Here is a 26,301-nt window from a genome sequence, read left to right as displayed (position 1 = left end):
TGGTGGTGTGCGGCAAGGATTGGCACTCGGGGCGGGGCCTGGCGGCTGGAAGCGGCCCCTACGCGGGGACGGCGGAAAATTGATGGAGTCGGTTTGGGGAACGGGGCCCTCCAGGGCGGCTGGGGCCCCGGCCTCGAAGAAGGCCAAAGACGAGTCCAAGAGTCGTAGCCGCCGGCGGTGGCGAAAAGGCAAAACCAAAGGTGAGCGCGCGGGGGCCGGCTGCAGAACAGAAGGAACCTTGGACCTCCTGCGAGGAAACTGGGGACTGAGTGGACTGACCCACTGTCCCAAGAAGTGGGGGAGCCCGTGGGCTGGCCCACTGCCGCCCTGCGAGGGGGTGCAGGGATGATCCATCGTGAAAATGGGTGATGTGGGAGCGGAATATTACCCTCAGCATAAAGACTACCGGACGCCCCAGTACCGTCTTGGGAAGAGTGTCCAGAATGCGATCTCCTAGACCAGGGTTCCCGGTCTGGCTCCGTACTCGCTGTGTGACCTGGCCCCAGTGTTTCCTACCAGGGAATGGTTCAAGCGCCTATTTTCAGGTCCCCAGCACTCATGAGAGGATAATGGAGACGCTTAGAAACTGTTGCCCAAAGAGGAGGTTTAGGGGTGAGTCCGGGAAAGGTAGGAGGAAGGGGTGCCCGATAGTGGGAAATGACCCAGGGCCAGTACGGCTCAAAACAGTCCATCCTGACATCCTTCATTCAATCGGTGCACCCATTCCTTGTCAGCCCACCTGCTTCAGCCCAGCACCACTGGGGTCTAACTTCCTGGCCGCCACTCCTTCTAGGACTAGGGGTCCCCGGGTAGACTTCAGACTGCCACACCCTCCCTGGGACAAAGAAAGGAGGGCTGTCAACTAGGTTCCTGAGGTGTCACATTATTTACAGATCTCAGCAAGCTGGAGAAAGACTGACAGACCAACAGAGATGCTGAAAGCCTCAGGCAGGGGCACACATTAAGTCCTTGCTAGGTTATGAGTATTTGTGAATCCGAATGAGGACCTAGGGGAAGTTCCTGTGAAGGGAAGAAACTGACATAGCCCCAAAGCCTGGAGACCCCAGACTGCCCCTAGGCTACATCATTAACCAAGGACAGGACTGGAGTTGGCTACACAAGCACACACCTGCACAGACTCAGACAGGCTAGGAGCTCAGACTGGGACCTGAGGGCATTCACTGTCACAATGCCAGACATAGCCTCACAAGCAGGATGGTGTGCCCAGAGGCAGTACAGACCAAAGTTAAGAACATGGGCTTTGGAGGCTTGGTTCCTGGAGTCATAAACTGTGGTGCTGGGCAACAGGCTTCCTCTTTCTGTTTCAACTTTCTGAGCTATAAAATGGACACAGTGATAGGACTCCCTGACTGGTAAGGGCGGTTGTGAGGTTTGAATGAGGGTGGCACATTTGGCACTGGCACACAGCAAGCGTGCATGAGAGGTGGAGGTTATTATTACTGTTACTCCCCATTACACAGTGAGTTCCCTAAGGGGGGGACTGTACCTGCCTTGTTTACCCGCACTTTCATAGCCTGATATCCCAGTCACAGAGGCACTGAAATATTTATTGAAGTGAAGGAATGTGTGAACTGTAACACTGGGATAATAATAATCGTGCTGCCTTGAGGGTTGTTGTGAGGAGTCAGAATCCTCCTGGGTAGGGCACCTTGCACAGGGCTGAGCCAGTCCTACTCACAAACCCAAAGGCCCTTATTCCCACAAAGGCTCATTCCACAAGCCCTGAGAGTCACCTGTCATTTCCTGAGGCTCTGCCCTGGTGCCAGGCCTCAGTAGGATGAATCAGACCCCGCCCCTGCCCTGAGGGCATCCAGGCTGGCTGGAGCAATCCTAGTCATCAGTTTGATCTTGCCAGTAATCAATGGTTCTAGTGTCATTATGATCACCCCATTTCTGAGGTGACAAAACTGAGACTCTGAAAAAGCAAGGTCACCTGGGCTTCCTTATCTGGCCAGTGAGGCAGAGGGATGGCCAGCCCAGCTTCCTGAGGGCAGGGGTGTGCGAACTCAAAACTGCTCTGTGCCCCAACCTTGATTATGGACCCCAAAAGCTCCAATCACATAGATTCATTCAACAGACATTCACTGAATGTTTACTTATGTCAGGCCTGGGCTCTCAGTGGTGAGGACAGACTCACATTTGAGCTGGGGACACAGTCATTAATCAAATAATCCCACAAATCATATATAATTATAAACTGTGGCAAATACAAGAGGGAAAGTGCTGAGAAAATGTGAGAGGGAGGCTTCCCAGGACGGTGACATTGGACCCAAGGATGAGAAGTGTTGACTGCGGGCAAGAGGGGCAGGGAGGCCAAGGGGACAGCACAGGCAGAGACCTTGAGGCCCAATGAAGTGGCTCATTACAGCACAGAGAGAGCTCAGCAAGGGAGGGAGGAAGTGGGGGCTGGGTGGGCAGAGGGCCCAGATGGCGCCTGGTTTGGGAGGCTGTGTCCAGGATTTGGGGCTTTATCCTGACAGCAAGGGTGGGGGTGTTGCAAGGTTAGGAGTATGTGCCCAGACTGAAGTCCTAGAAAGATCCTCTGGATCCTAGGTGGAGAAGAGACTGAAGAGGGCAAAATCAGAGACACACAAAGACTTGTTACAAACATCTAGATGAGGGGTCCATGAAGGTGGGAGAAAGGCTAGATTCCAGAGGTTTCTAGAGGGGCAGAGTGGACAGGACTTCGTGATGCATTGGATAGGAGTGGGAAGTGGCCACACACACACACACACACACCAGGACGCACACAAATATGAGTATATACGTCCATACATATACAGACACTTGCCCGTGCAATCCCACAGGCCAAGAAAAATGCAGACACAGATAAACTCTGGGGCTAAGAAACATGGGCCATGACACATACATACAAACATGCCTTAGACATACTGAGAAACATAAAAACACACAGACTGGGAAAAACATCAACACATCGTGCCCATCCATGAACACAGGCCAGGCAAACCCTAAGCATGACATACGTGTATGGACATACATATGTGCATCTGTCTGAGCCTCAAAGACACATTCACACCTGACCACCCAGAAGGTGGCCAGCTGAGACATGACAGAGAGGAGAAACACACACTCTGAAGAGACAAGCTGAGCCATCTTCGCTGGCCCTGTGACCGTGGGCGGTCATGGCCTTCTCTGCATCTCTGTTTTCTCATCTGCCGTAAAAGGGCTATAATGGTCCCTACACCATGGGTTGTGCAGAGAATGAAATGTGTCACTTCCTGAAAAGCACACGGAGAACCGTGCCTGGAGCACTTGCTGCCCCCCAACCCAGCATGTGCCCTGAAGGCCTCTCCCCTCCAGAAGCCCTTGCCGCATCCAGGCCTCAGACCTGGCCCTTCCTCCTCCATCCTCCCCGAGCTTCCTTCTCTACCACGCTTCTCACCGCTGCTCAGTCCCTGGGGGCCCAAATCCAGGCTGGGTCCAGCTGTCCTGTGGCTCTTTGGGGCAAAGGGCTGGTGCCCAGGCAGCAGAACTCCTCAGTCCTACTTCTGACCCAGTCGGTACCCACAGGCAGGCCATGTGCCCCTGCCTCTGCCCCAGTGCCCTCTGCCTGAGATTCTTGGCGAGTTTCTGGCAACCTCAACATCCCGTCCTCCTGGTTCCACCCAGCTTAGCCCCCAGGGAGCTGCCTAGAATGGGGCGAAGGGCAGGGACCTGGAGTCCAGAGGGCCTGGGACTCAGCCTTCTCCCCACCGCTCGAGGCTCATCCCTGCTCACCTGGCCACCAAGCTTAGAACCATCTCCAGAGGCCTCTGTCCATCTGTTTGTCTGCCCTGAGGAAGGGTGGTCCTCTCCCAAGCTCCCATTCACCTGCTTCTGCCCCCACTTTGACTTTCTTCCCTACTACGCACCAGACCCCCATGATGAGCCCTGGGGCCATCCCCTGCCCCAGTGGGGATGATAATCAAGGAGGAGAGACCCAGGGTTCACCTACATCCAAGCAAGTGTCACTGAGGCCTCAAGGCCTCTCGTTTGTGCAGACCCCTTCAGAGCCCTCTATCTAAGTTTGTGTTTGTGATTTTCTATTTTTTTTTCCTAAAGAGTTCCACCTCTACAATATAAGCTTCACAGCTCTGTGAAGTCTGGTTCTTGCCTGGGGGGAGACAAACAACAAACATGAGTAAACAAACATGTATAATTGCAAATGTGTAAATCCCAGGCAGAAAAACAGGTATGATGGCAGAAAGTAATGATGGGGGCGTGTATCGCAGTTGGGGAGGAACGTCCTCTTTGAGGATGTGGCAAGCTGAGGCCTGAAGGGCCGGAAAGAGCTGGCCAGGCAAGGAGCACAGGAAATAAGATAGGTAAAGTATTTCTTGGAGCCTCAGCGTCCCATACGTGAGGTAGGAATGACAGTCACAGCAGGATGGCCTGTGAAGGGGAAGTGGCAGGCGTGGAACACCACACGGTAGGACCTATGGCGCAGAACCCCCGGCTGAGCTTGGCACTGCCCTTAATCGGCTTTTGTCCTCTCCAGAGTGCCAGGCAGAGCCGGCTACCCTATGTCTCCCCCCAGCAGCCGGGGCCGGCTGTGCCAGGGCCAGCCTGGGGGGTGGTTGCTGAGATCACTGGGCCTTTGCTCCCTGAATCCACCTTGGGGAGAGGGAGGGCAGCCTGGCTGGGTGAGAGGGGTCAGCTTGTTCAGGACTGTGGCAAAAACTCCTGGCTCCTACGAGAGAGAAGAGGGTTGACAAGCTAGATAACTCAGTTTCTAACTGTTGAGGGGGTTGGGTGTGTGGACTCCTGGGTCCAAGGGAGGAGGGGCTGGGGCCTGGACTCCTGGTCTCCAAGGCAGAGGAGCCTGGGACAAGGACTCCCATTTGAGCTGGGCCTGGGAACAAGCAGAGGGGACAGGGAGTTGGGCTCCCTGCTGTGTTTACAGCACGTGGTCTCACTGTCCCTTCTGGATGGGAGGTGGAGCGAGTGGCCACACCCTAGGAAGGCTTGGCCTCTCCCCAGTTTATCGCCCCAGGCAGCTACTGGCACTAGCCACAGTCCGTCGGGCCCAGCCGGCAGCTCAGCCTGGGGGAGCTCAGAAGAGGTCTGGGAGGGGTGAGTGTACCCTCCTGCTGAGAGACAGGAATGGGCACCGTAAAACTCCAGGGCCTGGAATGGAGGGGAGACACCTTCTTCTGGGAGCAGAGGGGGCCATCCACCCAGAATCCAGGCAAGGTGCTGAGTGGGCTTCAGGAAGGAAATCTCTGGAGCAGAGGGCACCATCTCCACCAAAGGGGACAAAAGTAGTTGTCCAGGGCCTGAGTGACAGTACAGGGGTCCCAGAGGGAAAATCACCAGGGATCCTGAAGTGTGGGGAGTCGGACCTAGTCCAGGGCAAGGTTCGGATTTTTTTCTTATTTTTTTAAACGTTTATTTATTTTGAGAGAGAGAGAGAGACAGAGTGCAAGCAGGGGAGGGGCAGAGAGGAGGGAGACATAGAATCTGAAGCAGGCTCCAGGCTCCGAGCTGTCAGCACAGAGCCTGATGCTGGGCTCAAACTCATAGATTTTGAGATCCTGACCTGAGCTGAAGTAGGATGCTTAACCGACTGAGCCACCAGGTGCCAGGGCAAGTTTTTGAGGGCCATAACTAAAGGCCCAGCCTCCAGAGCCCTGGGAAGGAGACCAGTGTAAGTAAAGGCCCTCCACCCAGAGATCTGGGTTTGAATTCTGCGCTGCCGCTTTCAATGCAAGCTTCAGCTTCTTACTGAACACCTCTGAGTCTCAGTTTCTTTGTAAAATGGGGATGCTACCAATAATACTTGAAACGCAAACGGAGGCAGTCTGGGTCTCAGGGTTAACAAGCACTAAATGAGCACACACACACAGAAAGTTCTAAGAGCAGGCCTGGCACAGAGTGGGCCCAACGCTAATGGCAGCGGTGAGTACTGCTGTTCCAGGCAGGGGAGTGGGGCTGGCCCGTGAAATCTAAGCCAAGCGGAGAGGACTGGAGGCCAGGGGACCCAGCTGGGGAGGAGTGGGACCAAGTTGTGGATATTCCACAGAGGAACAGAGAGGCAGCTAAGTTTGGAGGGGGTTCCACAGCCAGACTTGAGGCACCAGGAGGGGGCAGGAGTGACTCCTCAGCTACAGGTAAGGCTAGAATTATGAACTGGGTTCAGGAAGAGAATTGGGCTTGAGACCAAGGTCCTGGGACACCACCAGGTAGATGGGGGGACAGAGGGCTGAGCTCTCTCAATACTGGTGGAAGGGAAGGGTCTATGGGTGATGCCTGGGGCCTGAGAAGGAGGCGGGAAGGGGGCCTGAAAAAGAAGGGGATGGGGCCCCCGACTTCACCCTTGGGTCCGAGGGAGGAGGGGTGGTCCAGCCCTGCCTAATCGGGCCTCCCAACTGGCCCACAGCCTCACGGCTCACGCACAGCATGGACCTGCACACGATGACACAGTCGCTGGTGACTCTGGCGGAAGACAACATGGCCTTCTTCTCGAGCCAGGGCCCTGGGGAAACAGCAAGACGGCTGTCGGGAGTCTTTGCGGGCATCCGGGAGCAGGCGCTGGGGCTGGAGCCAGCCCTGGGCCGCCTGCTGAGCGTGGCGCACCTCTTTGACCTGGACGCAGAGACGCCAGCCAATGGGTACCGGAGCCTGGTGCACACAGCCCGCTGCTGCCTGGCGCACCTGCTACACAAATCGCGCTACGTGGCCTCCAACCGCCGCAGCATCTTCTTCCGCACCAGCCACAACCTAGCAGAACTCGAGGCCTACCTGGCTGCCCTCACCCAGCTCCGGGCCCTAGCCTACTATGCCCAGCACCTGCTGGCCACCAACCAGCCCGGCGGACTCTTCTTTGAGGGCGACGAGGGGCTCACTGCTGACTTCCTGCGCGAGTACGTCACTCTGCATAAGGGCTGCTTCTATGGCCGCTGCCTGGGCTTCCAGGTGAGCTCCCTGCCCTGTTTCTCTGGGCCCACAGGCCCCTGACCTGGCCCAATGGCATAGTTCGATACCCACAGTGGTCAGTATTACTGGGTTCTGGAAATAGTAGATTCAGAATGGGGACACTGTCTAGGGCTCGAACAACGGCACTGGGGGTCTCAAACTTGTGGCCCCCGGGCCAATTCCACCGTGCGGTAAGAAATCTTTAACTCACATAGCTTTTTGCACCAGGATCCCCACTGCTCTCTATTGTCCCAAACTCAGGAGATTTGTTCACTCTTTTCTATGACCTATCTGGCCCCTGAAATCATTTGAGACTCCTTAGAAAGGTAGTTAATAATGTCCTCAAAGGCCTGTTTATAAGAGCACACCCCGTTCAGTCATCCCCACTGGAGGCTGGGGCAGGAAGGAGGAAGCGCGCTAGCTCCCATTCTACAGAGGCTCAAGGGGCCCTCGTCACAGCTGTTCAGCTGGACCCTGGTTGGCCTGGGCTTTTTGGCTCACCTAAGAAGCTATAGAATCAGGATTTTCAGGCCACGGGGAAGGCCGAGGAGCACATCTAAGTTGGTGACAGCAAGGAAGATCTCTCCTCCCTGAACCAGGGCCCTAACTCCCAGGTCTTCTCCCACCCTCTGCCCACCCCAACCACCCCCAGGGAGATACCACTCATCTCTGCACTGACAGGAAGGCAGCCTGGGAGCCTTTAGACTCATAGGAAAAGTAGTTTGGGGACTGAGAATTGGGGGTCCTTGGGGCTCAAGAACAACTTGGCTACTGTGTGAGGTCAGTACAGGGTCCCTCAGCCTCCAGATCCTTCAGATCCTCTCTGTGCCTGCCCCAACCCTGCAACTCCCCAGCTGATCTTGGCCGACCCTCAGCCTTCATCCCACCCCACCTTTCCACGCTTCCCCACAGGGCGGCCTGTCCTCACCAACCCGACCTGGGTGTTCCTGGGAAATTCCTTTCACCTAAACTGACCCCACAAATATTGATCAGCCCAGCTGAGCCAGCTGGCTCCTCCCTGTGTCCCAGCCAGGACCTTGGAGTCACGGGAGAGAAACCCTGGGGCCACACAAGCCAGCATTCCAGCCACAATGGCCAGGCACCACTGTGCCCTCTGGCCCACTGGGCCCCTGGCCAGGGGCAAGGTCATGCCTGACAGCTATTCTCTGAGGGCCCAGCTGCTGTGCTGCAGGACAGCTCCCCCCCTGTAAAATGTCAGCCCAGCAGAACAGAGGCCTCCTGTGTGGCTCTTGTTCAGCTCCTGTTCAAGTACTTAGCACACAGTAGGATATAGGCCAATATTTGTTAAATGAACAAAAGAACCCTGCTGGCCCCTTGCCCAGCTTCCTGTGGCTTTTTTCCCTCTGATCTTGTACCCAGCCACCCCCACCCCCATCTTGTCTTGGCTGCCCAGCTCCTCTCTCAGACGCATTCTCCATTTGGCTGTCTTTCTGCCTCAAGATCTCTGGCCCTTTCTGTCTCTGACCATCTCCTGTCTGTCTTCCTGCTGCCCAGGAACTGGTTCCCATCTGCCTGGCCTCCTCTCTGTCCTCACTGACTTTCAGGAAATCCCTGCATCACCTTACTCCCAGCCCTCCATGGCTCCACCCACATCTGGAATAAATACAAATTCCTTAAGCCCTAAGTGAGCCCCCTTTGCTTCTCTGACCTCAGCCACTGCCCCTCTCCCCTGGTTCACTCTGCTCCAGCGACACGTGTTATCCACGCCAAGCACAGACGGCCTCAGAGCCTTTGCACTTGCCGTGTCCCCTGCAGGGAACAGCATTCCCTCACTTCCTCTGGATCCCTTCTCAAGTGCCCTCCTAGATACCCGTCTAAGTGCCCTCCTAGATACCCTAGTCATCACTCCATGTCCCCTCCACCTACTGTCTTTTCAAAGCATTAGTCATTAAACATAACATCATAAAACATATGCCTTTATTTCCTTATTGTCAGCCTTCTCTTTGACATCAGCTCTGTGAAGGCACCTAGAGCAGTACTGGAGCTCACTAAATGTGTGTTGAATGACCACGTCTCCCCCCAAACCACATCTCTGCCCCCCACTCCTGCCTGCCTCCGGTCCCTCCTGGGCAGTAGGTGACACAGCGGCATCTCTCCACAGTTCACGCCCGCCATCCGGCCATTCCTGCAGACCATCTCCATCGGGCTGGTGTCCTTCGGGGAGCACTATAAGCGCAAGGAAACAGGCCTTGGTGAGCCCTGGCCGGACCCTGCCTGCAGCCTCACCTCCCTCCCTGTCCCTCCTCCTGCTTCCACTTCTACCCCTAACTGCCCCCTTCCCGCCAGGCTCCCTGACACCTCTCCCAACCCCTAGGTGTGACAGCCAGCTCCCTCTTCACCAGCGGCCGCTTCGCCATCGACCCAGAGCTACGCGGGGCTGAGTTTGAGCGGATCATACAGAACCTAGATGTGCACTTCTGGAAAGCCTTCTGGAACATCACTGAAATAGAGGTGCTATCGGTGAGCACCTGTTATAAGATGGGCACACTGGGGCCCAAAGACCCATCCCAGGTCACATCAGGCCTCTGCAGGGCTCTAAGCCTGGGATGTGATGTGATAGAAAGGATGGGATGAGGGTGGGGATCAGAGGGGAGGCATGAGAGGAACCCCTGCAAGCAGCTTCTCCCCAGTGCCCCTCCTGTCTCCTCCCGCCAGTCTCTAGCGAACATGACATCCACCACCGTGAGAGTAAGCCGCCTGCTCAGTCTGCCACCAGAGGCCTTTGAAATGCCGCTGACTGCTGACCCCAAGCTCACAGTCACCATCTCACCCCCGCTGGCGCACACGGGCCCAGGGCCGGTCCTTGTCAGGCTCATCTCCTATGACCTACGTGAAGGACAGGTAGGAGATACAGAGCCAAGGAGCACAGGCAGCCCCCTCTCCAGATGCCCTCCCACCTTTCACTGCTTACACCTGCCCCCCATCCTGTTTCTCTGAGCACACCCCCTTGGTGGGTGAGGCCTAGATGGGCCGCCCCAGCCTCACCCACATCCTCCTCCCTCACCCCCCAGGACAGCGAGGAGCTCAGCAGCCTGGTGAAGTCCGAGGGTCCCCGGAGCCTGGAGCTGCGGCCACGCCCCCAGCAGGCTCCCCGTTCACAGTCCCTGGTGGTGCACATCCATGGCGGCGGCTTCGTGGCCCAGACTTCCAAATCCCACGAGCCCTACCTCAAGAGTTGGGCCCAGGAGCTGGGCACCCCCATCCTCTCCATCGACTACTCCCTGGCCCCCGAGGCCCCCTTCCCCCGGGCACTGGAGGAGTGCTTCTATGCTTACTGCTGGGCTGTCAAGCACTGCGCCCTCCTCGGTGAGCCCCGGCCCCTCACTGCACCCACCCCTGTCCCTGCTCGCACCCCAGCCTGCTGCAGCCCCCACCCCACACTGCGTGGAAAGTGGGCCATGTATGTGCCCAGGCCTCAGTCTTGCACCCCCTGCCTCCCCTCTCCTACCTCCTACCACCCTCCTACTCCTGCTACCTGTTCGCCCCCCTCCTGCCCCACTGGTCCCCAGACCTTCCATCTTAACCACTTCCTCCTTCTGCTTCCTGCTCCCCGCCTCCAGCCCTGACACCCCACCCCACCCCCACTTCTCCATCACCTCTGATCTTCTCTCTTCTCCTGCTGTTTCTCCACCCCCCTGTCCTGCGCTGCCAGCCTCCTAGCCCTTGCTCCAGCCCATTCTTCCATTCCTCTGACCTCCTGCTTCTGACATCTTCAGAGGTACCAGGCAGGGTGGGGTCAAGCCCCAGGGCACAGGGATGTGGCTCTTTTGCAAGGTCAGCTGAACCCTGCCCTTCCATCTCCAGGCCTCAGCTGCACCCCTGTCCTAAATGGGCCTTTGGTCTCCCCTTTCCCAGAATCTGGCCTCCTTGCTTCTGACCTCCAGCCTCTTAGCTTCACAGAGCTTCCCAATCTCCACATCTCAGTCCACCTGATCCCCTGTCCACTATCCCGCCAAATCCGCGCCTCAGTTTACCAATCTCTAAAATTGCAGTTGGCTAGACTCTGGGGTTGGGGCCGCCATACCCCACTTCTGACAGTCCAGTGCTCCTGGCTCAGAGCTTGAGTTCCTCCCTGCCAGGCTGACCAAGCCCTCTCCAACCCAGGCTCAACGGGGGAGCGGATATGCCTCGCAGGGGACAGCGCAGGTGGGAACCTCTGCTTTACCATGTCCCTGAGGGCAGCAGCCTTCGGGGTGCGGGTGCCAGATGGCATCATGGCAGCTTACCCGGCCACAATGCTACAATCTACCGCCTCTCCCTCCCGCCTTCTGAGCCTCATGGACCCGCTGCTGCCCCTCAGTGTGCTCACCAAGTGTGTCAGCGCCTATGCTGGTAAGGCCACTACCCACAGAGCTGGGGGGCTGGAGGGCTGCTTGGATCCTGCAGGGACAGGGGCTAGAGCCCAGTGTCCTGGGGCTGAAGAGAGGAAATCTGAGTCTCCTTGTCCCTACTGAAGCCATCAGATATTCTTGGGTCCCTGGGGGCAGAGATGCCTCAAGTTCCGGGTGTTGAGACTAGGCCTCAGCCCCCCACATATACTCCACAGGTGGAGAGACAGAGGACCACTCCGACCCGAACCAGAAAGCGCTGGGCATGATGGGGCTGGTGCAGCGGGACACAGCCCTGCTCTTCCGAGACCTCCGCCTGGGTGCCTCCTCATGGCTCCACTCCTTCCTGGACCTGAGTGGGCACAAGTCCCATACGAACTCAGTGCCCATGGCAGGTGAGTAAAGCCCTCCCCTCACACACACATTCAGGGTCGGCAGCAGGGGCAGCCTGGCACACCAAAAGTCCTAGGGGAGGAAAGGAGCTGTGTCCTGGGGTGCTCAGGGAAGCAGAGATCACCTTCTGGCTCTAACCCCCATTTATCCCTGGCAACTACCACAAAGCCTTGATTTTCCATGATGGTCCACATCCTAGAATTTCTAGGACTTCTGGTCTACCGGGTTATCTCAGAACTCCCGAGAACTATAGCATTTAGCTTTCCAAACAGTCCATCGCAGAAAAGAACACTGGGAAATGACTCCGAAGGCCTGCCACATGTGCTGATTTTCAATCCAGAGAATGCCACTCAAATTGCTTGGGCCTTGAGCTGGGAATCCAGCCTTCCTAGATTCTTTCCAGACTTTTAACAGAGACACATGGGGGTAATACCTCGCTCCAGGGGCTGGCCTAGGAGCCTGGGGTGGGGAGATCAGCAGAGGTTCCCAGCCTTGAGTGCGTGGCAGGATCCTCAGGCAGCCAAAACTCACTTCCATCCAAGGATCTATTTTTTCCCACCATTTTTTTGTTTAAACATTTTAATGATTTTAAAGTGTAGCCAACTGAACTTATTTTCTATCTCCAGCAAACCAACAGTATTTTCTGAATAACAGAGAGTGCAGATTCGAAAGTAGATACCATTCCTATTCAGAAAAGTATTCCAATTGAATGTGTTTTACTTTAACCTTTTAAATTTTAGGATATTCAAATGGATGCAAATAAATACACACAAAAACAAAAGAGATCTGGGACCACTGAACCCTGAGGCTTTCCTGGTAGGGTAAAGGAGACAAGTGCAGGCCCTAGAGGGATAAGCACCAGCCTAGCAAGCTGCTGTAGTGGGAGCTCGCTGCTTGCTAGGTGACCTGGGTGACCGTGGCGAGGTCCACTGTGAGCCTTTCTTTGCTCCTCCGTGAAATGAGGCACAAGAGTACCTGCCTCATGAGGTTGTTGTAGGGACGTCACGCACCGGTTGTGCCAAGCTCCCAGCCCAAACCTGACACACAGTAGGTGCTCCTAGGAGAGCCCAGCACCCCTGACAGGCTGTGCCCTGTGACTCTGGCCAGTAGTTCTGTTCCAGTGACCCCCCACCCCCCCCCCGGGGTCACAGAGCCCTTATGCAGTCATTCTTATATCATCTCACATTGTGCCTTCATGGATTTATAAAGACAAAAGATAAAATAAAATAGAAACCTGAAAAATGTAGGGTCCCGGCCCTAGGGGCAAGCAGCATGGATATCCTCAAATTAATGGAGTTGAGGCCAAGGTGGGGCGTACCACGTGGGTCGAAACGCACCTCGGCATCATCTGGGCACTTGCTAGCCTGGCCATTCAAAAGGAAGGGGTAAAACTAAAGGACATGAAGGAATTGTGGGGAGCAGATCTACACGGCTATAGGTGTGGGATCCCTGGGAACTGAACAGGCTCCCAAGACTCTCTTTAGCTCCTCGTGAACACGGCCTCCTTTCAAGTCATGTGGCCCTGCTCACTACTCTATTTTGATCTGCTCACGGCCTCCATGTTGAGTGGCTCTAACAAGTTGGCTGGGCCTCACGCTGGGGTCAGGGAGGTGGTTGGAACCAGGCACCAGGCCTAGTAATAAAACATGATACAGCACGACCTCCCAGCGGGGAGCAGTACCTCATCCCACTGAGTCTTTACTGCCTCCTAGTAGGTCAAGACTATTTTTGCTCTTTTTTTTAAGTTTATTTTGAGAGAGAGAGTGAGAAAGGAGAGAGGGAGAGAGAGAATCTGATCTGCTATCAGTGCAGAGCCCCACGTGGGGCTCGATCTCACCAACCGTGTGATCATGACCTGAGCCAAAACCAAGAGTCAGTCACTTAACTGACTGAGCCATCCAGGCGCCCTACAGGCGAGGACTATTTTTATTGCCTCTTTGTACAGAAGAGGAAACTGAGGCTCCCAGAGATAAACTGACTTGCATTTAACCTTCCCAGTCACCACACACACCTCCACCTCCACAACCACGTGACTCCTTTCACCTCCCCCTTGGAGTTGCAGCTTGGGACGTCTGGGGCTCCCTACCCATCCCCAAGGAGGGAGTGTGGGGGAACACTGGGCCTCCACTGCCCTAGGATGCGGCTCCTCCTCCAGAGGCCGCTGCCCTTCCCGTGATCTTCCCTGCCAGCCACTCACACAGGCAGCCCACAGAGCCGGGCTGATACGCGTGGCCCCGCTGGCCACCTGCCCCTGCCCCTCTTGCAGAACCAATGCGGCGCAGTGTGTCTGAGGCAGCACTGGCCCAGCCCGAGGGCCCGCTGGGCACGGACTCCTTCAAGAGCCTGACACTACATGACCTGAGCCTAAAGGGCAACTCTGACACATCGGGCAGCCCTGAGCTGTCACTGTCTGCAGAGACACTGGGCCCCTCCGTGCCCTCCAACGTCAACTTCTTACCTGGCCCTGATGCACGCAAAGACGCTAAAGCACCAGGTGAGCTGAGGGCCAAGGACAGAGGCCAGGGCGTGCTTGCCAACTTCCCTGAGGGTTTCCACCCCAGGCGCGCCAGCCAGGGCCCCACTCGGATGCCCATCTACTCCTCACCCATCGTCAAGAACCCCTTCATGTCGCCACTGCTGGCACCTGACAGCATGCTACAGAGCCTGCCGCCCGTGCACATTGTGGTGAGCGCCACATAGGGACTGTGTGCCCGGTGGGGGGGGGGGGGGGGGGCGTGGCAGGTGGGTGCAGGAGCACTCGGGGAGGAGAGACCCGGGAGGGGAGGGGGGAAGAGGAGCAGGTGTGCGCAGGTGCACCTGGGGAGGAGAGACCGGGAGCAGCGGGAGGGGAAAAGTAAGCTGCCTGACATCTGAAGGGAGAGGTGTGCCACCAGGAGTGCATGCCTGACGACAGGAGGGCTGAAAGGGAGTCAAGGCTGCCATTCCTTCTCGAGATCTTGTGGAGCGCCCAGGGGCAGCTGAGTAAGGGGAAGAGAGGGGGTGTCTCTAGGGGAAGGGAGAAGCTGGGCAGCAGCTCATTCTCCCACTCCCCGCCTCCCTCCCGTCTCCTGGCTCCTCCCCTCCTTCCTCTGCCCCTTGCTGTGCCCCACAGGCGTGCGCGCTGGACCCCATGCTGGACGACTCGGTCATGTTCGCGCGGCGGCTGCGCGGCCTGGGCAAGCCCGTGACGCTGTGCGTGGTGGAGGACCTGCCGCACGGCTTCCTGAGCCTGGCGGCGCTGTGCCGGGAAACGCGCCAGGCCGCGGCGCTGTGCGTTGAACGCATCCGTCTCATCCTCACTCAGCCCGCCGCGCCCGCCGCGCCCGCCGCGCCCGCCGCACCCACCGAGCCGCGGGTCTGAGCCAGAGCCGGCCGCGCAGGAAGATAGGGTTGCGGGGGGCGACACTAAAGGCCTCTTGTTTCCATCTAAGCCGGCCTCCGTGGTGAATGCCCACCCCCCCCCCCCCCCCGTTAGGCTGCGGGGACCCCCGCGAGGGGCTTCTGGCCCATCCGGCCCTCCCTCGGGGTGGGGGGCGGGCGGGAGGGGCAGGCTGTGCCTTAAGGTGGGGGGACGGCTCGGGGCGGGGGGGGGGGGGGGGGGGAGGCGGGGCCGCAAGCTGAGACCCTGGCCAGGGGGGGCGGGGGAGGGGGCACACAAACCAGTCTCCGTAGACAGCCAGAGCTGCACTCCATCATTGCCTTCTACTGCTGCTGTGACCGACGCAGGGCGGGGGCCTGGCCCTACCTCGCCCGTCGGTTTGGTTTTGTTCCTTTGTAAATAAAAATGTATTTAATTAGTTTGGCCTCTTGCAAGTAGTCGGGTGTCGCCCACCAGGGGGCAGCATCAGATGCTGCTGCTGGGAACCGAGAAACCTGGCAGTAGAAAGCTGGGTACCCAACGTCTGGGTCCTGAGTAAGGGCCTGGATTCTCGGGTGCAGAGGGATTGGACGCTATAAGCACGGACCCACCTCCCCTTCAGACTTAGTCTAGGTGGTGTACCAGAGGGCTCTGGGTTCTCAGTGACTCCCCTTTACAAACCCTGTCTCAGCACCCACCACGAAAAGAAAACCCAAACTCCCTAGAGAACTGCAGCAAATAGAACAGGATACCAGAAACAAACCAGTCATCCCCAAAACTGGAAGCCCAAGCCCTGCCCAGCTATGACAGTCACTCAGTCCCTCAACTAAGACCCTGAGGCCTTGTCCTTTTGTAGGCCCTAGATTTGGAACAGAAATGATTTCTATCCAGGGCCTGCCCTCAAGGGACTCAGGGAGGGTAGGCAGAGAAACGCAGACACAGGCTGTCACAGTCCACACAGGCTCCATCTGTGGTAGACAAGGAGGGCTTCAGAGAGGAGGTGATTTGACCTTGACCTTAAAGGGTGAGCACAAGTTTGCTATGCAGAAGAATCATGCAAAGTTATGAGAGCCAAGGGGCAGTTACCAAAGCCTCTGCCTGGCCAGAAGGTTGGGTGCAAAGTAGGGAGTGGCCTGAGAGGCTCGGGGTTGCCAGCAAGAGCAGATCTTTGAAGGGCCTGGGGTACAATCTGGACTAACTGGAGGGCAATAGAAGTCACAAAAGGGCTTTGAGCAAGGAAGGGACAGGATCAGCTAAGGCACTGAAAGAGCCTGCTGGGACATTGGGGAATGGACTAAAGAGGACAAGACTGGGACCCTGGAGGCAGAGGAGGCTGAGGACAAGGAAGAAAAGGCACGAGCTGGGGCAGAGGCCATGAGAGTAGGGAGTAGGAGTAAGAGCCATAACTGAGGCTGAAAAGGACTTATTGAGGGTAGAAAGATGTTACAAGAGAGCAAGGGGATGAAAATGGCACTTGGACCTAGCCAGGGAGCAGATGGACAGTAAAACTGTGTCTTTACTGGGAAGAGGCTCAGGTATGTACAAGGGGAGTGGGGGAGGGGGCGGGTACTGAGAGCTGTTTTGCACAAGGAGAGATCAAAAGGTCTTTGTGCGACAATTGGTTGGGGGGACATCCAGGAGGCAGCAGGAGGCAGGAGAGCAGGCTGGGTGCTCACTTCTGGTGGGAACTGAGGAACTAGAACCTTTCTGGGAAGAGTGGATAGGTAGGATGAGCAGAGGGCCAGGACAGAGAGAGCCCTGATGACCATGGTCCCCAGTAAAGGGGTAGGCAATAAAAGGTGAGTCCTGGAGGTTCTAAGGAGCAGCCAGAAAGGAAAGAGGCTAACCAGGAAACAGGATGTATAGCGAAGGGAATTTGGGGTGGGAGGGAGTGGTCTGAGTCAGATGAGGATGGAAGTATCATCATGCCTCAGCAGGGAGGAGGGTCCTTGGTGACCTTGTCCAGAGCAAGGCCATGGGATGTAGGCAGCCAGACATGGAGGGCTCAGGAGGGAGTGGAAGGTAAGAGATTTAGCCAGTGGGTACCATAAGTCTTCAGCTGTAAAAGGGATGAAAAGTAATTCAAGGGAGCTTGATATAGGTGTGTGTGTGTGTGTGTGTATGTGTGTATTTAGAGATGATAGAACATGTTTTTAATGCTTCCAGGGAAGGAAGGAAGGAAGGAAGGAAGGAAGGAAGGAAGGAAGGAAGGAAGGAAGGAAGGAAGGAAGAGAGGGAGAGAGGGAGAGACTGAAAATGCAGAAGCACACACACAAAAAATTTCCTAAGAGGATGGGCACAGGGGGACCCTAACCTCGGAGGCCCTCATTCACCCAGTAAGTGACTTCTATGATGGGGGGGGGGGGAGCCATAGCCCAGAGTTCTCCCTGAAGGTCCTGTTCCCCCTGGTGAGCTCACAGGACCCCTTGTTCATCTCTCCCAAAACAGCCTTCCACCCACCAACCTGCTCCTGTTTCCTGTCCCCATGTCAGGAATGGCTCCATCGTCCCCCTGTATACCCCAGGTCAGAACTCTGGTTCTTGTCCTGGACACCCCCTTGTCCCATAGCCCATCAAGCCCCATATTCTGTAGTTTCTGCCTCCTGAATCTTGGCCTTATGCCTTCAGCCTCTGGCCTCATCCTCTCCTGCCTAGGTCCCTGCCCAAGCCACCTTGTGGGCTACTGGCTTCCAATCTCCTTTCTCCATTTCTGGCTCCAGCTCTGACCTGGTCTTCCCCTGCTCTAAATCCTTCCATGGCTCCCCACTACCACCCCACCCCAGGACAAAGTCTAAGCTGCTGAGGTTAGCCTTCTTCATCCGCTTCCAGTCTTACAGTTACCCCACCACAACATGGACCTGACAGGCCTTCTTCTTGGGCACCTACACATAGTAATACTCCTGCATGCCTCCCTTTTTATGCTTGTGCTGAAACACCCTCCCACACGCCCTTCACCTTTGCTTGACACTTCCTGTTCCTCCAAGATCCAGTGCCAATGTCCCCTCCTCTGGAAACCTCTTCCGGATCCAGCAAAGCCAAAAAAGACGCCTGGACTCTCCCACCTCTGGCACACCCTGCCCATCAACGTGTCTGTCCTCCCATCTGACAGGGGATCCTTGAGGGCAGGGCCTGGGCCTGACTCATCTTGGTCACCACCATCGCCCAGCATAAGGCCCGGCACCCTGGAAACCTCAGGAAGTGTTTAAGTAATAGGTGGCTGAGTGTGTGATGAGCGAGCGAGTGAGTGGCAATAGGAGGAAACTGGAAATCAGTGGGAGAATGACGGCAGGAAAGACACACGGATGCGTGTGCAGGCCGGGTAGGAGCAGACGAGAATCAGGTTTAGGGTGTGAGGAACGGAACGGAGGGATGAATGGGGCTGTGCATCCCGGACTCAGTTTCCCCAACAAGGCAAAATGCACGGTGAGGCAAAATGCCAGCTAAGCTGCCCCTTCCGCTTCGAACCCCACAAAGCCTCCCCGTTTCCCTTCCGAACTATGTCCAGAATCCCAATACTGGGCGTGCTGGAAAGGGCTTACCGACTGGACACGCCGAACCTGTTTCCCTCGCGAGCAGTTCCAGCCTCTGCGGTGCGCCGTGGGAATCCCACCCCGCAGCTGCCCGTCCTATTGGCAGACTGGCAGAGACTCGCGGAGACTGGCGTCTCCCAGAGCCTATCGCTGTCCGATTTAGGCTGTGGGCCCCGCCTGCCGCGGAACGTGCCTTGAGTGGCCCAGGGAGGTGGAAGGCGGAGCGTCTACTGGCTGGAGGATGGTGATTGACGTCAAGGAGGGCTTATCACAGCTAGCGTCCTTCAAGTCAGGCCCGCCTCGGGGGGAAAAAACGCAGAGGGGTGGTAGCTGAAGGCGTGGTGGATTGCAAAAGGGCCCAGAATGTGGTTTCTGGCCACGTGCACCGGCGTCTGAGGGAGGAAGGTCTGAAGAACCTAGACTTCTGAATGGTTGAATCTTGAGGGAGGAGGGAGCTGGGAACCTGAACGGTCGGGGTGTAGGGACGGGTACTCCCAAAGAGTCACGGGCCTGCCCAGGGATGACAGATTTGGGGTTCAGGATCTTACGTGGCTATCTATGGGATCGGAGCCAGGCCTTGTCCCCAGGCAAGAGTTGTGGGTCTTGAGGTAGGGCTTAGAAGAGAGACGAAGAGGAGGCGGCTTAGGGGAAGCTCTGGCCTCAATAGGCCTTTTCCACATCCCCTAAAAGGGAACCCAGAGTGGGAGGAGACACATGGAGACGAGGAGAAAAACATAGATACCAAGAGAGATTAAAATATTGAAAACAATAATTATAATAGAGCTCTCTTGTATGGGGTTCACTGTGACTCCGGTTCTATGCAAAGCATTTTATATAATTATCTCCTGTCTTTCTCGTTACAGTTCTAAGAGATCAGATTATTATTACTATAATCCCCATTTTACAAGTGAGAAAATTGATGCCCAGTGAGGAGGAATCAAGATGCAGATGTAAAGAAACAGGAGAGACACAAAACACACATGGAGATTAATAGACAAAGAGATAAAAGACAGGCCCACAGAGATTAGAAAAGGTAGACAGCAAACAAAGGAGAGGGGCTAAGAGCAAGGATTCCTGGGGGGAGGGGGAGGGGGCTGGGGCCTAGGACTCCTAGGTTCTGGGATTGGAAGGACCAAGGACTAGGACTTTCAGGCATTTCCTCTCCTGATTCCAAAATACCAGACTTGTCTAACCCTTCTCACTGTGGGCGTTGGGCCCAGTTGGGGTCAAAAATAGTGATTAGGAAGGGGCAGGTGTGTCATTATCCTATTAGGAGAGGATAAGAAAATGATTCATGGGGGTGCCCCCAGTCTGGGAGGGGACTTTCCCCCCATGGCCTCTGTTCTTTCATCTGGACAGATGAGGCCTCAGGAAGGACAGGGGAGGGGCAGGGTCCTCTCGGTCCCTCTCCATCACTGTGTCTCCATCACTCGGAACTGTCACTAAGCCCACCGTGGACACAGGTGGGCCACCCTGGGGCCAACAGCTTTCTTGGTAGGTCTTCATCTCTCTGGCTCTCTCTGCTTTCCCTCAGACCTTGAACCAATGCCCACCAGAGGTCTTGGCACATTGCAGGAGCCCAGCGAATGCCCCTCGAAGGGATGGGCAAACATCTCTCTGTGCAGGTCTTCCGCTGTGCCCACCCTGGCCATCTCTATCCCCATCATGTTTCTCAGCCTCTCCCTGGCCTCACCCATCTCCTCCCACCTTCCCTTTCACACAGGCATTTCTTCAGAGGCCACTGAGCCCTCCCGCCCATCCCTAATAAGAAGAAACTGAGGCTCATTTTGGGAGGAGTCACCCTCCCAGGGTCACCTGTGGGACATGGAAAGGAATAGCTGGGAGAGGGGTTCTCAACACCGCAAATACAGACACAGACACATCCTGGCACCTCAGAGTCAGAAATGCAAGATCACACCAAACGTGCCCTCAATACCTGCTTAGTGTGACCTTCATTTGCACCCACACAGAGAATCACAGGCACCACGCACAGTCACCTACAAACACAAACATAAACATAAGCACACAATCAATCACCCTTACTGACAACACAGAAATAGTCTATTTCACATGCAAAACAGACACCCCAGGTGTGCAGTTACACGCCCATCCAGCCACCGAGAGGCCACTCACTCAGTCCCTACCAGGCCCACGAGCAGATGCAGACGTGGTTTCATTTCCTACTCCGTGACTCCAGTATCTCCAGAGACTAGAACAGCACCTCACCATCATCACCAGCATAAACACAAAATGCTTCCTGTGTGCGAGGCACAATTCTAAGCACTTTGCACGGATTAACTCGTCCAGTCCTCTCAACCACTTTATTTGCAACAGCTCATTTTGCAGATGGACAAATGGAGGTCCCGGGAAGCTTAGTGATTTGCTAAAGGCAGGAAGAGGCTGTCAGGATTTGAACTCGGGTTTTCTGGCTCTAGAATCCATCACACAACCCATTCAATAAAGAACTCCTGCCTTCATCCAGTCAGGATTGGAGAACCATGACAACTGACCACACCTGAACAAGATGGACAGTGGGTAGAATCGTAGAAGGACAATATAGACACACAAATAGAAAAGACCCCCTCACGTGTCACGCCCCAGAGCACACTGAGACATCGTCACAACCCCCAAGGACACACAACACCCAGAAAGAGAGGCACACGCCACACCCAAACCCAGACACCATGTCCCACCCTGAACTCCACTGAGTCCCTCCCGTTCTGCTCCCAGCCCCCTGGGCTGGCCCTCGAGGAAGCAGCAGGAATAGGATGGGAAGAGGGGGCAACCTCACTTGTCCGCTCTGCCTGACTGGTTCCTCCAGGGCCATGGATGGCATCACCTACCTTATGAAACCCACATTGGGCAACTGGACCCAGACCTGACCTGGTTGCTTGGATGCTGGAGAGAAAGGGGCTGGGAGCCTGGACTCCTGGGCTCTGAGGGAATAGGGGCTTGGTGCCCCCAATATGGATTTTAGGGGAGAACAAGAGGGGAACCGGAACCTGGACTCTCAGGTCCTGAGGAGGGAGGGCTGGGTGCCTGGGATCCTGGGTTCTGGAAAAAGAAGGGCCAGGGACTTGGATTCCTCTCCTCTGTCTTTGAAGGCAGGGTTCCAGGTTTAGCAGATAAAAATACAGGACACCCAGTTGAATGTGAATTTCAGATGAACAACAAATACCTTTTCTAGTATAAGTATATCCCAAATATTGTATGGAACATACTTATGCTAAAAAAAATTCTTGTTGTTGTTGTTGTTTGCCTGAAATTCAAATTTAACTGGGTGTCCTATATTTTTCTGGTGACTCCATTGAGGGGATGCATGGCAGGTCCCTGGAGACCACCATGGTCTCTCGTCAGCCCCCAGGCCTCTGTTCCTGCTCCCACCCTCCTCCTCACCCCTAAACAGGCCACCTCACAACTTCCCCACCCAATTTCCTCATCTTAGTGAGCTGCTGTCTAATTGCAGCCCCCACGCTGTGTCAGAGTGGAAGAGGAGACTTGAGGACAACTCAGGTTGTCATCCTGGGAGGCCTGGGGTCCTCAGAGATGACTGACCCTGAATCACCTGCAGCCCATGGTCTGGACAGTTGGGGGATGGGGCCCTCTGGCTGCCTCCTTGCAGGGAGGGGGCTGAAGATGGAGAGAGACACAGAGATGGGAGGCAGAGACCCTGGGATGAGGGCAAGAGACACAGAGCTTGGGGAAGCAGAGACTCAGAGGTGGGGAGACAGAACCAGGGAAACTTGGAAACAGATTTGCAGAGATGAGGAAAGGGAGATTCAGAGCTGGCGAAACAAAGATGCAGAGATGGAGGCACAAGGACAATAGACCAGAGGTGGAGAGATGTTCCCCAGACAGTCAGCCTCCTGAACCAAGTGATGGACACATACCAGCAAAATGCTGAGTGCCGCCCTTAAGTCTGGGGACAAGGACAGCAAGCCACCTGGGTGGTGCTGGGAGACCAAGGCTTGGGTCCTGGCATGTTGAATCAGGAGGTGAGGGAAAAGCTGGGATCCCAGGCGGACAGGGTGATCCACTTGCCATCACTCCATACCCATTCCCAGTGGGGTGACAACACCACCTTCTCTGGAGGTGACACCCCAATTTTCCAGTGCCTCCTACATTTTTTGGGTGACACCCGTGCTGGAAACCCCACCCGGCTCTAATGCTGTTTCCCTCACTGAGTCACTTCCAACCACGCCAGGCCTGTTGGGGGCAGACTTTGGTGACTCAGGCATCCAGGTCCCTCGCTCTTTCACCCCTCAGGAGCCCAGCAGCCAAAAATGCCAGGACCCCTGCACACCCCTGCGGTTTAGCCTAACCCAAGAGTCTGCACCCCCAGCCCTCCTCCCTCAGACCCAGAATCTGAGCCCCTCTCTGTCCTCTGTTAGGGGCCTGGATGAAGACCCCCCCCATTTAGTTACCCCAGTGTCCTGGATCACATCCACCTCTTTCTGGAACCACATCTTCTCAGTTCCCAACCTCCTCCCTTCCCAATTTGAAGGTGGGGTGAGTTGTGTTTATTTACTTTAGTTTCAGCATGAGTCACCCCCAAAACACACTGCTCCCCCCATGTGCATGGTGGCCTCGAATGGGGGACAATGCCCCCTCTTCCAGGAAAGTGGGAACCTCACTGAGGATGACAGGAGAAGCCCCCACTGCACTCTCCCGCATCCCCATCCCCTCCTCCACCTCCCTGCCCCTCCACCCCTCCACCTCTGTGCCTCCCTCTGAATCTGACTCCCCTTTGCCTGTTTCTCCACAGATCTATGTCCTTCTTTGTCTCCGCATCTCTCTCTCCATCGCTCTGTCTTTATCTCTCATCATCTCTCTGAGTCTCCTTCTCTCTCCCATCTAGGCCTCCCCTTCTGTCTCTGTGTCCCCCATTCCCTCCCTTCTCTCTGTCCTCCCTGCCTGTGGGTCTCTGTACTGTGGCCCCTTGCACCTCCCCTCTGCCTTCTCTCCCTACCCCCCCCCATCTGTCTCTCCCTCTCTGCCCTCTCCCCTTCCAGCACCCCTGGCCCCCTTCCTGATTTTCTAGGTCCCATAAGAGCTTGAGGGGGAAGTGGGGGGATTGGGGATGGAGAGGGAGGGAGGGGAAGTTCCTGGGGGGGGGTGGGGGAAGAGGGTCAGCCAGACCGGCTTGGCTCCCTGGGCACCTCTGTCAGAGCCCCGCCCAGGGCCACGTGGCCCGCCCCAATATAAGCAGCTACCAACCTGAGACTGAGAACTCAGTGTCCAGGTCACCCACACCTGTCTGCCTCATCGCCATCGCTGTCCTGCAGGTATGAGCATCTGCCCACAGCCCTCTGTTCTCTCTCTCCACTCCACTGACATCTCTGTCTCTTTGCATATCTCTGACCGTCTCTGTGGACATTGCTGTCTTTCTCCATGCCCTCGGTGTCCACCTTCTCAGTGTGAGTGGTGCCGGGTTGAATTTGGAAGCCCCGGGGCCCAGCACCCTTTCTACTCACCCCTTTGGCCTGGGCCATCAGATGTGGGGTTTTTCTCTTCACCTCTGTGAGCCTCAGTGTTCCATCTGTGAAATGGGCTTGCAGAGAAGTCAAAGCGCTAAGCAGGTGTGAGTGTTATTGGCGGCATCTCGATGGGCACCTGGCTCTGATCTCTTTCCCCCCTCGTCTCTGACTCTGCCTGTCTGTTTCTTGGCCTCTCTCTCCAGCTCTGCCTCTGGTATGAGGAAGGTCCTCTGGGGTCTGTCGGGCAGCTGTACAGAGACGGGCGAGTTTCTCGCCCCTCCCCATACATCCCTACTCCATGTTTCTCCTAGCTGGCAGGCTGACTTGGCCTCTTTCTCCCCAGCTCCCTTCCCCCTGAGAACCCAGCCCCCAGTGCCCCTACTCCGTGCCTGCCCCTTCCCCAGTATCCAGCCTCCCTTGGACAGATTCGGCCACTGTCACCGCCGCTACCTCTGCCGCCCCCAACGCCACCTTCCCAGGGCCGGCAAGATGCAGTTTGAGATGCACGACAACGTGAAAGGCAAAGGTGGGATCACTGGATGAACCAGCAACCCTTCCAGTCCCGGAACCCGGCAGCTTCCCTCCCCTGGGCACCCTGGCTTCGAAGACAGACGGCGCCTGATCGCACCCCAGAGGCCCCTGGAAATGCAGGAACCCAGCACCCCAGGCCCAGACGTGGAGGAGGCAACACCACGTCTCAGCCCCACCCAGATGTGGCACCCACCCTTCCCCAGACGTGCATGAGTTCCCCACCCACAGCTCAACCAGATGTGCAGGAGGCAGTGGCAACGGGGACAAACTGGGGTGTCAGTGCCCAAATGTAGCAGAGAGGACGGGGGAGGTGCAGTGGTGTCCCCTCCGCGGGCGGCCTGGTGGCCCCGCCCACACTGCCCGGCAGAGGAAGGGGCTCCGGGGGCAGGGATGTGGGGAGAGGCTGGCAGCCTCCCGCTCACTCCGGCCCACTACCTTCCTTCGCAGCCATGTCCTACCCAGTGACCAGCCAGCCCCAGTGTGCCAGCAGCTGCTACCAGACCCAGCTCAGTGACTGGCACACCGGACTCACAGACTGCTGCAACGACATGCCTGTCTGTGAGTGCCTGCAGCTCCCTCCAGGAGAGGGGGAAGGTCACCTCCAACCCCTTCCCAGGCCCTACTAACCCCACTCCGGCTCCCTTCCTTGGACCCCGAATTCCCACACTCTAAACCTCACCCCTAACTCCCACCTCCGACATTCCCTAGGATCCTAACCTCACACCTTCCAGCTTCCCCTCGGACCCTCAACCCCTTGCACCCTCAACTTTCCTTGTTGCGGCCCCAGCTCCCTCTCCAAACCCTATCTCCCAACCTCTAAACCACTCCCGCTGGGTCCCCGGATCCCCTCTGGGACCCTCGATTTGGCGGATTTGGCGCCGCGGACCATCAGCCTCGCCTCTCCCCGAGGCGGAGGGGGCCGGGGCGCCCGGTGGGTCCCGCTCTGACTGCCCCGCGCCCGCCCCAGGTCTGTGCGGCACTTTCGCCCCTCTGTGCCTCGCCTGCCGCATCTCGGACGACTTCGGGGAGTGCTGCTGCGCGCCCTACCTGCCCGGAGGCCTGCACTCCCTGCGCACCGGCATGCGGGAGCGCTACCACATCCAGGTGCGCGCGGGGGGGGGGGGGGGGGCGCGGAGCAGGGGGCTGGGGGACGGGCCTCCTGGGACCCTGGCGGGGCCCCTAACCTCTCTCTCCCACCCTCTAGGGCTCTGTCGGGCACGACTGGGCGGCCCTCACCTTTTGTTTGCCCTGCGCCCTCTGTCAGATGGCGCGGGAATTGAAGATCCGGGAGTAAGGAAGCCCCCCATCCCTCCTCCTTTTCCACCTGTCGCGCTGGGCCTCCTCTGCCCCTCCGCCCTATCCCGCTACCAGAAATACACCCACAATAAAAACCTGAAAACCAACTCCGCCTACATTATTTGTGTCCCAGGGAAGGAATCTGGGTGGAGGAGGTTTGGTGAGGGGTGTGGGGACACAGGGAAGATGCCTAGGTGTGGAAGGAGGAGTTCCAGAGTCAGATCCTTGCCCCCCACCCCACCTGCTGCGTGTGACCTTGGCAAGTCTTACCCCTCTAAACGAGTGGGTCATTAACAAAGTGAAACCACTAACCCCTTCAGCTGCCCAAGTGAAGTTGTGTGCGGATCCTTCAAATAAGCAAAACCAGAAAAAGCTGCCTTGGTAGAGGTTACACGCCCAAAGGAAAAAATTGGGAGACCCACCCCCCTTCAA

General features: G+C 56.6%; 2 protein-coding genes and 1 long non-coding RNA gene across 3 annotated transcripts in view; 2 read left to right on the top strand and 1 right to left on the bottom strand.

Moving 5' to 3' along the window:
- The window catches only part of LIPE (lipase E, hormone sensitive type), an 18,186-nt gene extending 3,078 nt beyond the window's left edge, over positions 1-15,108 (top strand). The window contains exons 2-10 of the mRNA XM_042968767.1: positions 6,401-6,936; positions 9,059-9,149; positions 9,272-9,417; positions 9,613-9,798; positions 9,969-10,263; positions 11,062-11,289; positions 11,504-11,680; positions 13,945-14,363; positions 14,791-15,108. Of these exons, the coding sequence (XP_042824701.1) occupies positions 6,401-6,936; positions 9,059-9,149; positions 9,272-9,417; positions 9,613-9,798; positions 9,969-10,263; positions 11,062-11,289; positions 11,504-11,680; positions 13,945-14,363; positions 14,791-15,039 (2,327 nt within the window). The 3' untranslated portion in view covers positions 15,040-15,108. The remainder of the gene's footprint in view (positions 1-6,400; positions 6,937-9,058; positions 9,150-9,271; positions 9,418-9,612; positions 9,799-9,968; positions 10,264-11,061; positions 11,290-11,503; positions 11,681-13,944; positions 14,364-14,790) is intronic.
- On the bottom strand, positions 14,426-26,301 carry LOC122234052. Its single transcript, XR_006211767.1, has 5 exons — positions 26,182-26,301; positions 24,040-24,116; positions 18,575-18,864; positions 15,339-15,448; positions 14,426-14,656 (listed from the first exon to the last, which is right to left on the bottom strand). It is a non-coding gene; the product is annotated as an uncharacterized LOC122234052 (long non-coding RNA).
- On the top strand, positions 24,489-25,963 carry CNFN (cornifelin). Its single transcript, XM_042968771.1, has 4 exons — positions 24,489-24,568; positions 25,021-25,131; positions 25,541-25,677; positions 25,778-25,963. Exons 1-4 carry the CDS (start codon positions 24,532-24,534, stop codon positions 25,865-25,867), a joined length of 375 nt encoding a protein of 124 aa, XP_042824705.1. The 5' UTR covers positions 24,489-24,531; the 3' UTR covers positions 25,868-25,963.

This window comes from Panthera tigris, chromosome E2 (genome assembly GCF_018350195.1).
Source record: "Panthera tigris isolate Pti1 chromosome E2, P.tigris_Pti1_mat1.1, whole genome shotgun sequence".
NCBI lineage: Eukaryota > Metazoa > Chordata > Mammalia > Carnivora > Felidae > Panthera > Panthera tigris.
This window is presented reverse-complemented; position numbering and strand designations above follow the sequence as displayed.

Excerpts from the sequence above, each read along its gene's own strand:
- CNFN (XM_042968771.1), top strand. The coding sequence starts at position 24,532 with ATGCAGTTTGAGATGCACGACAACGTGAAAGGCAAAG. Across the intron at positions 24,569-25,020 it reads CGACAACGTGAAAGGCAAAG|CCATGTCCTACCCAGTGACC; the intron begins GTGGGATCACTG and ends CTTCCTTCGCAG. Across the intron at positions 25,678-25,777 it reads GGGAGCGCTACCACATCCAG|GGCTCTGTCGGGCACGACTG; the intron begins GTGCGCGCGGGG and ends CCCACCCTCTAG.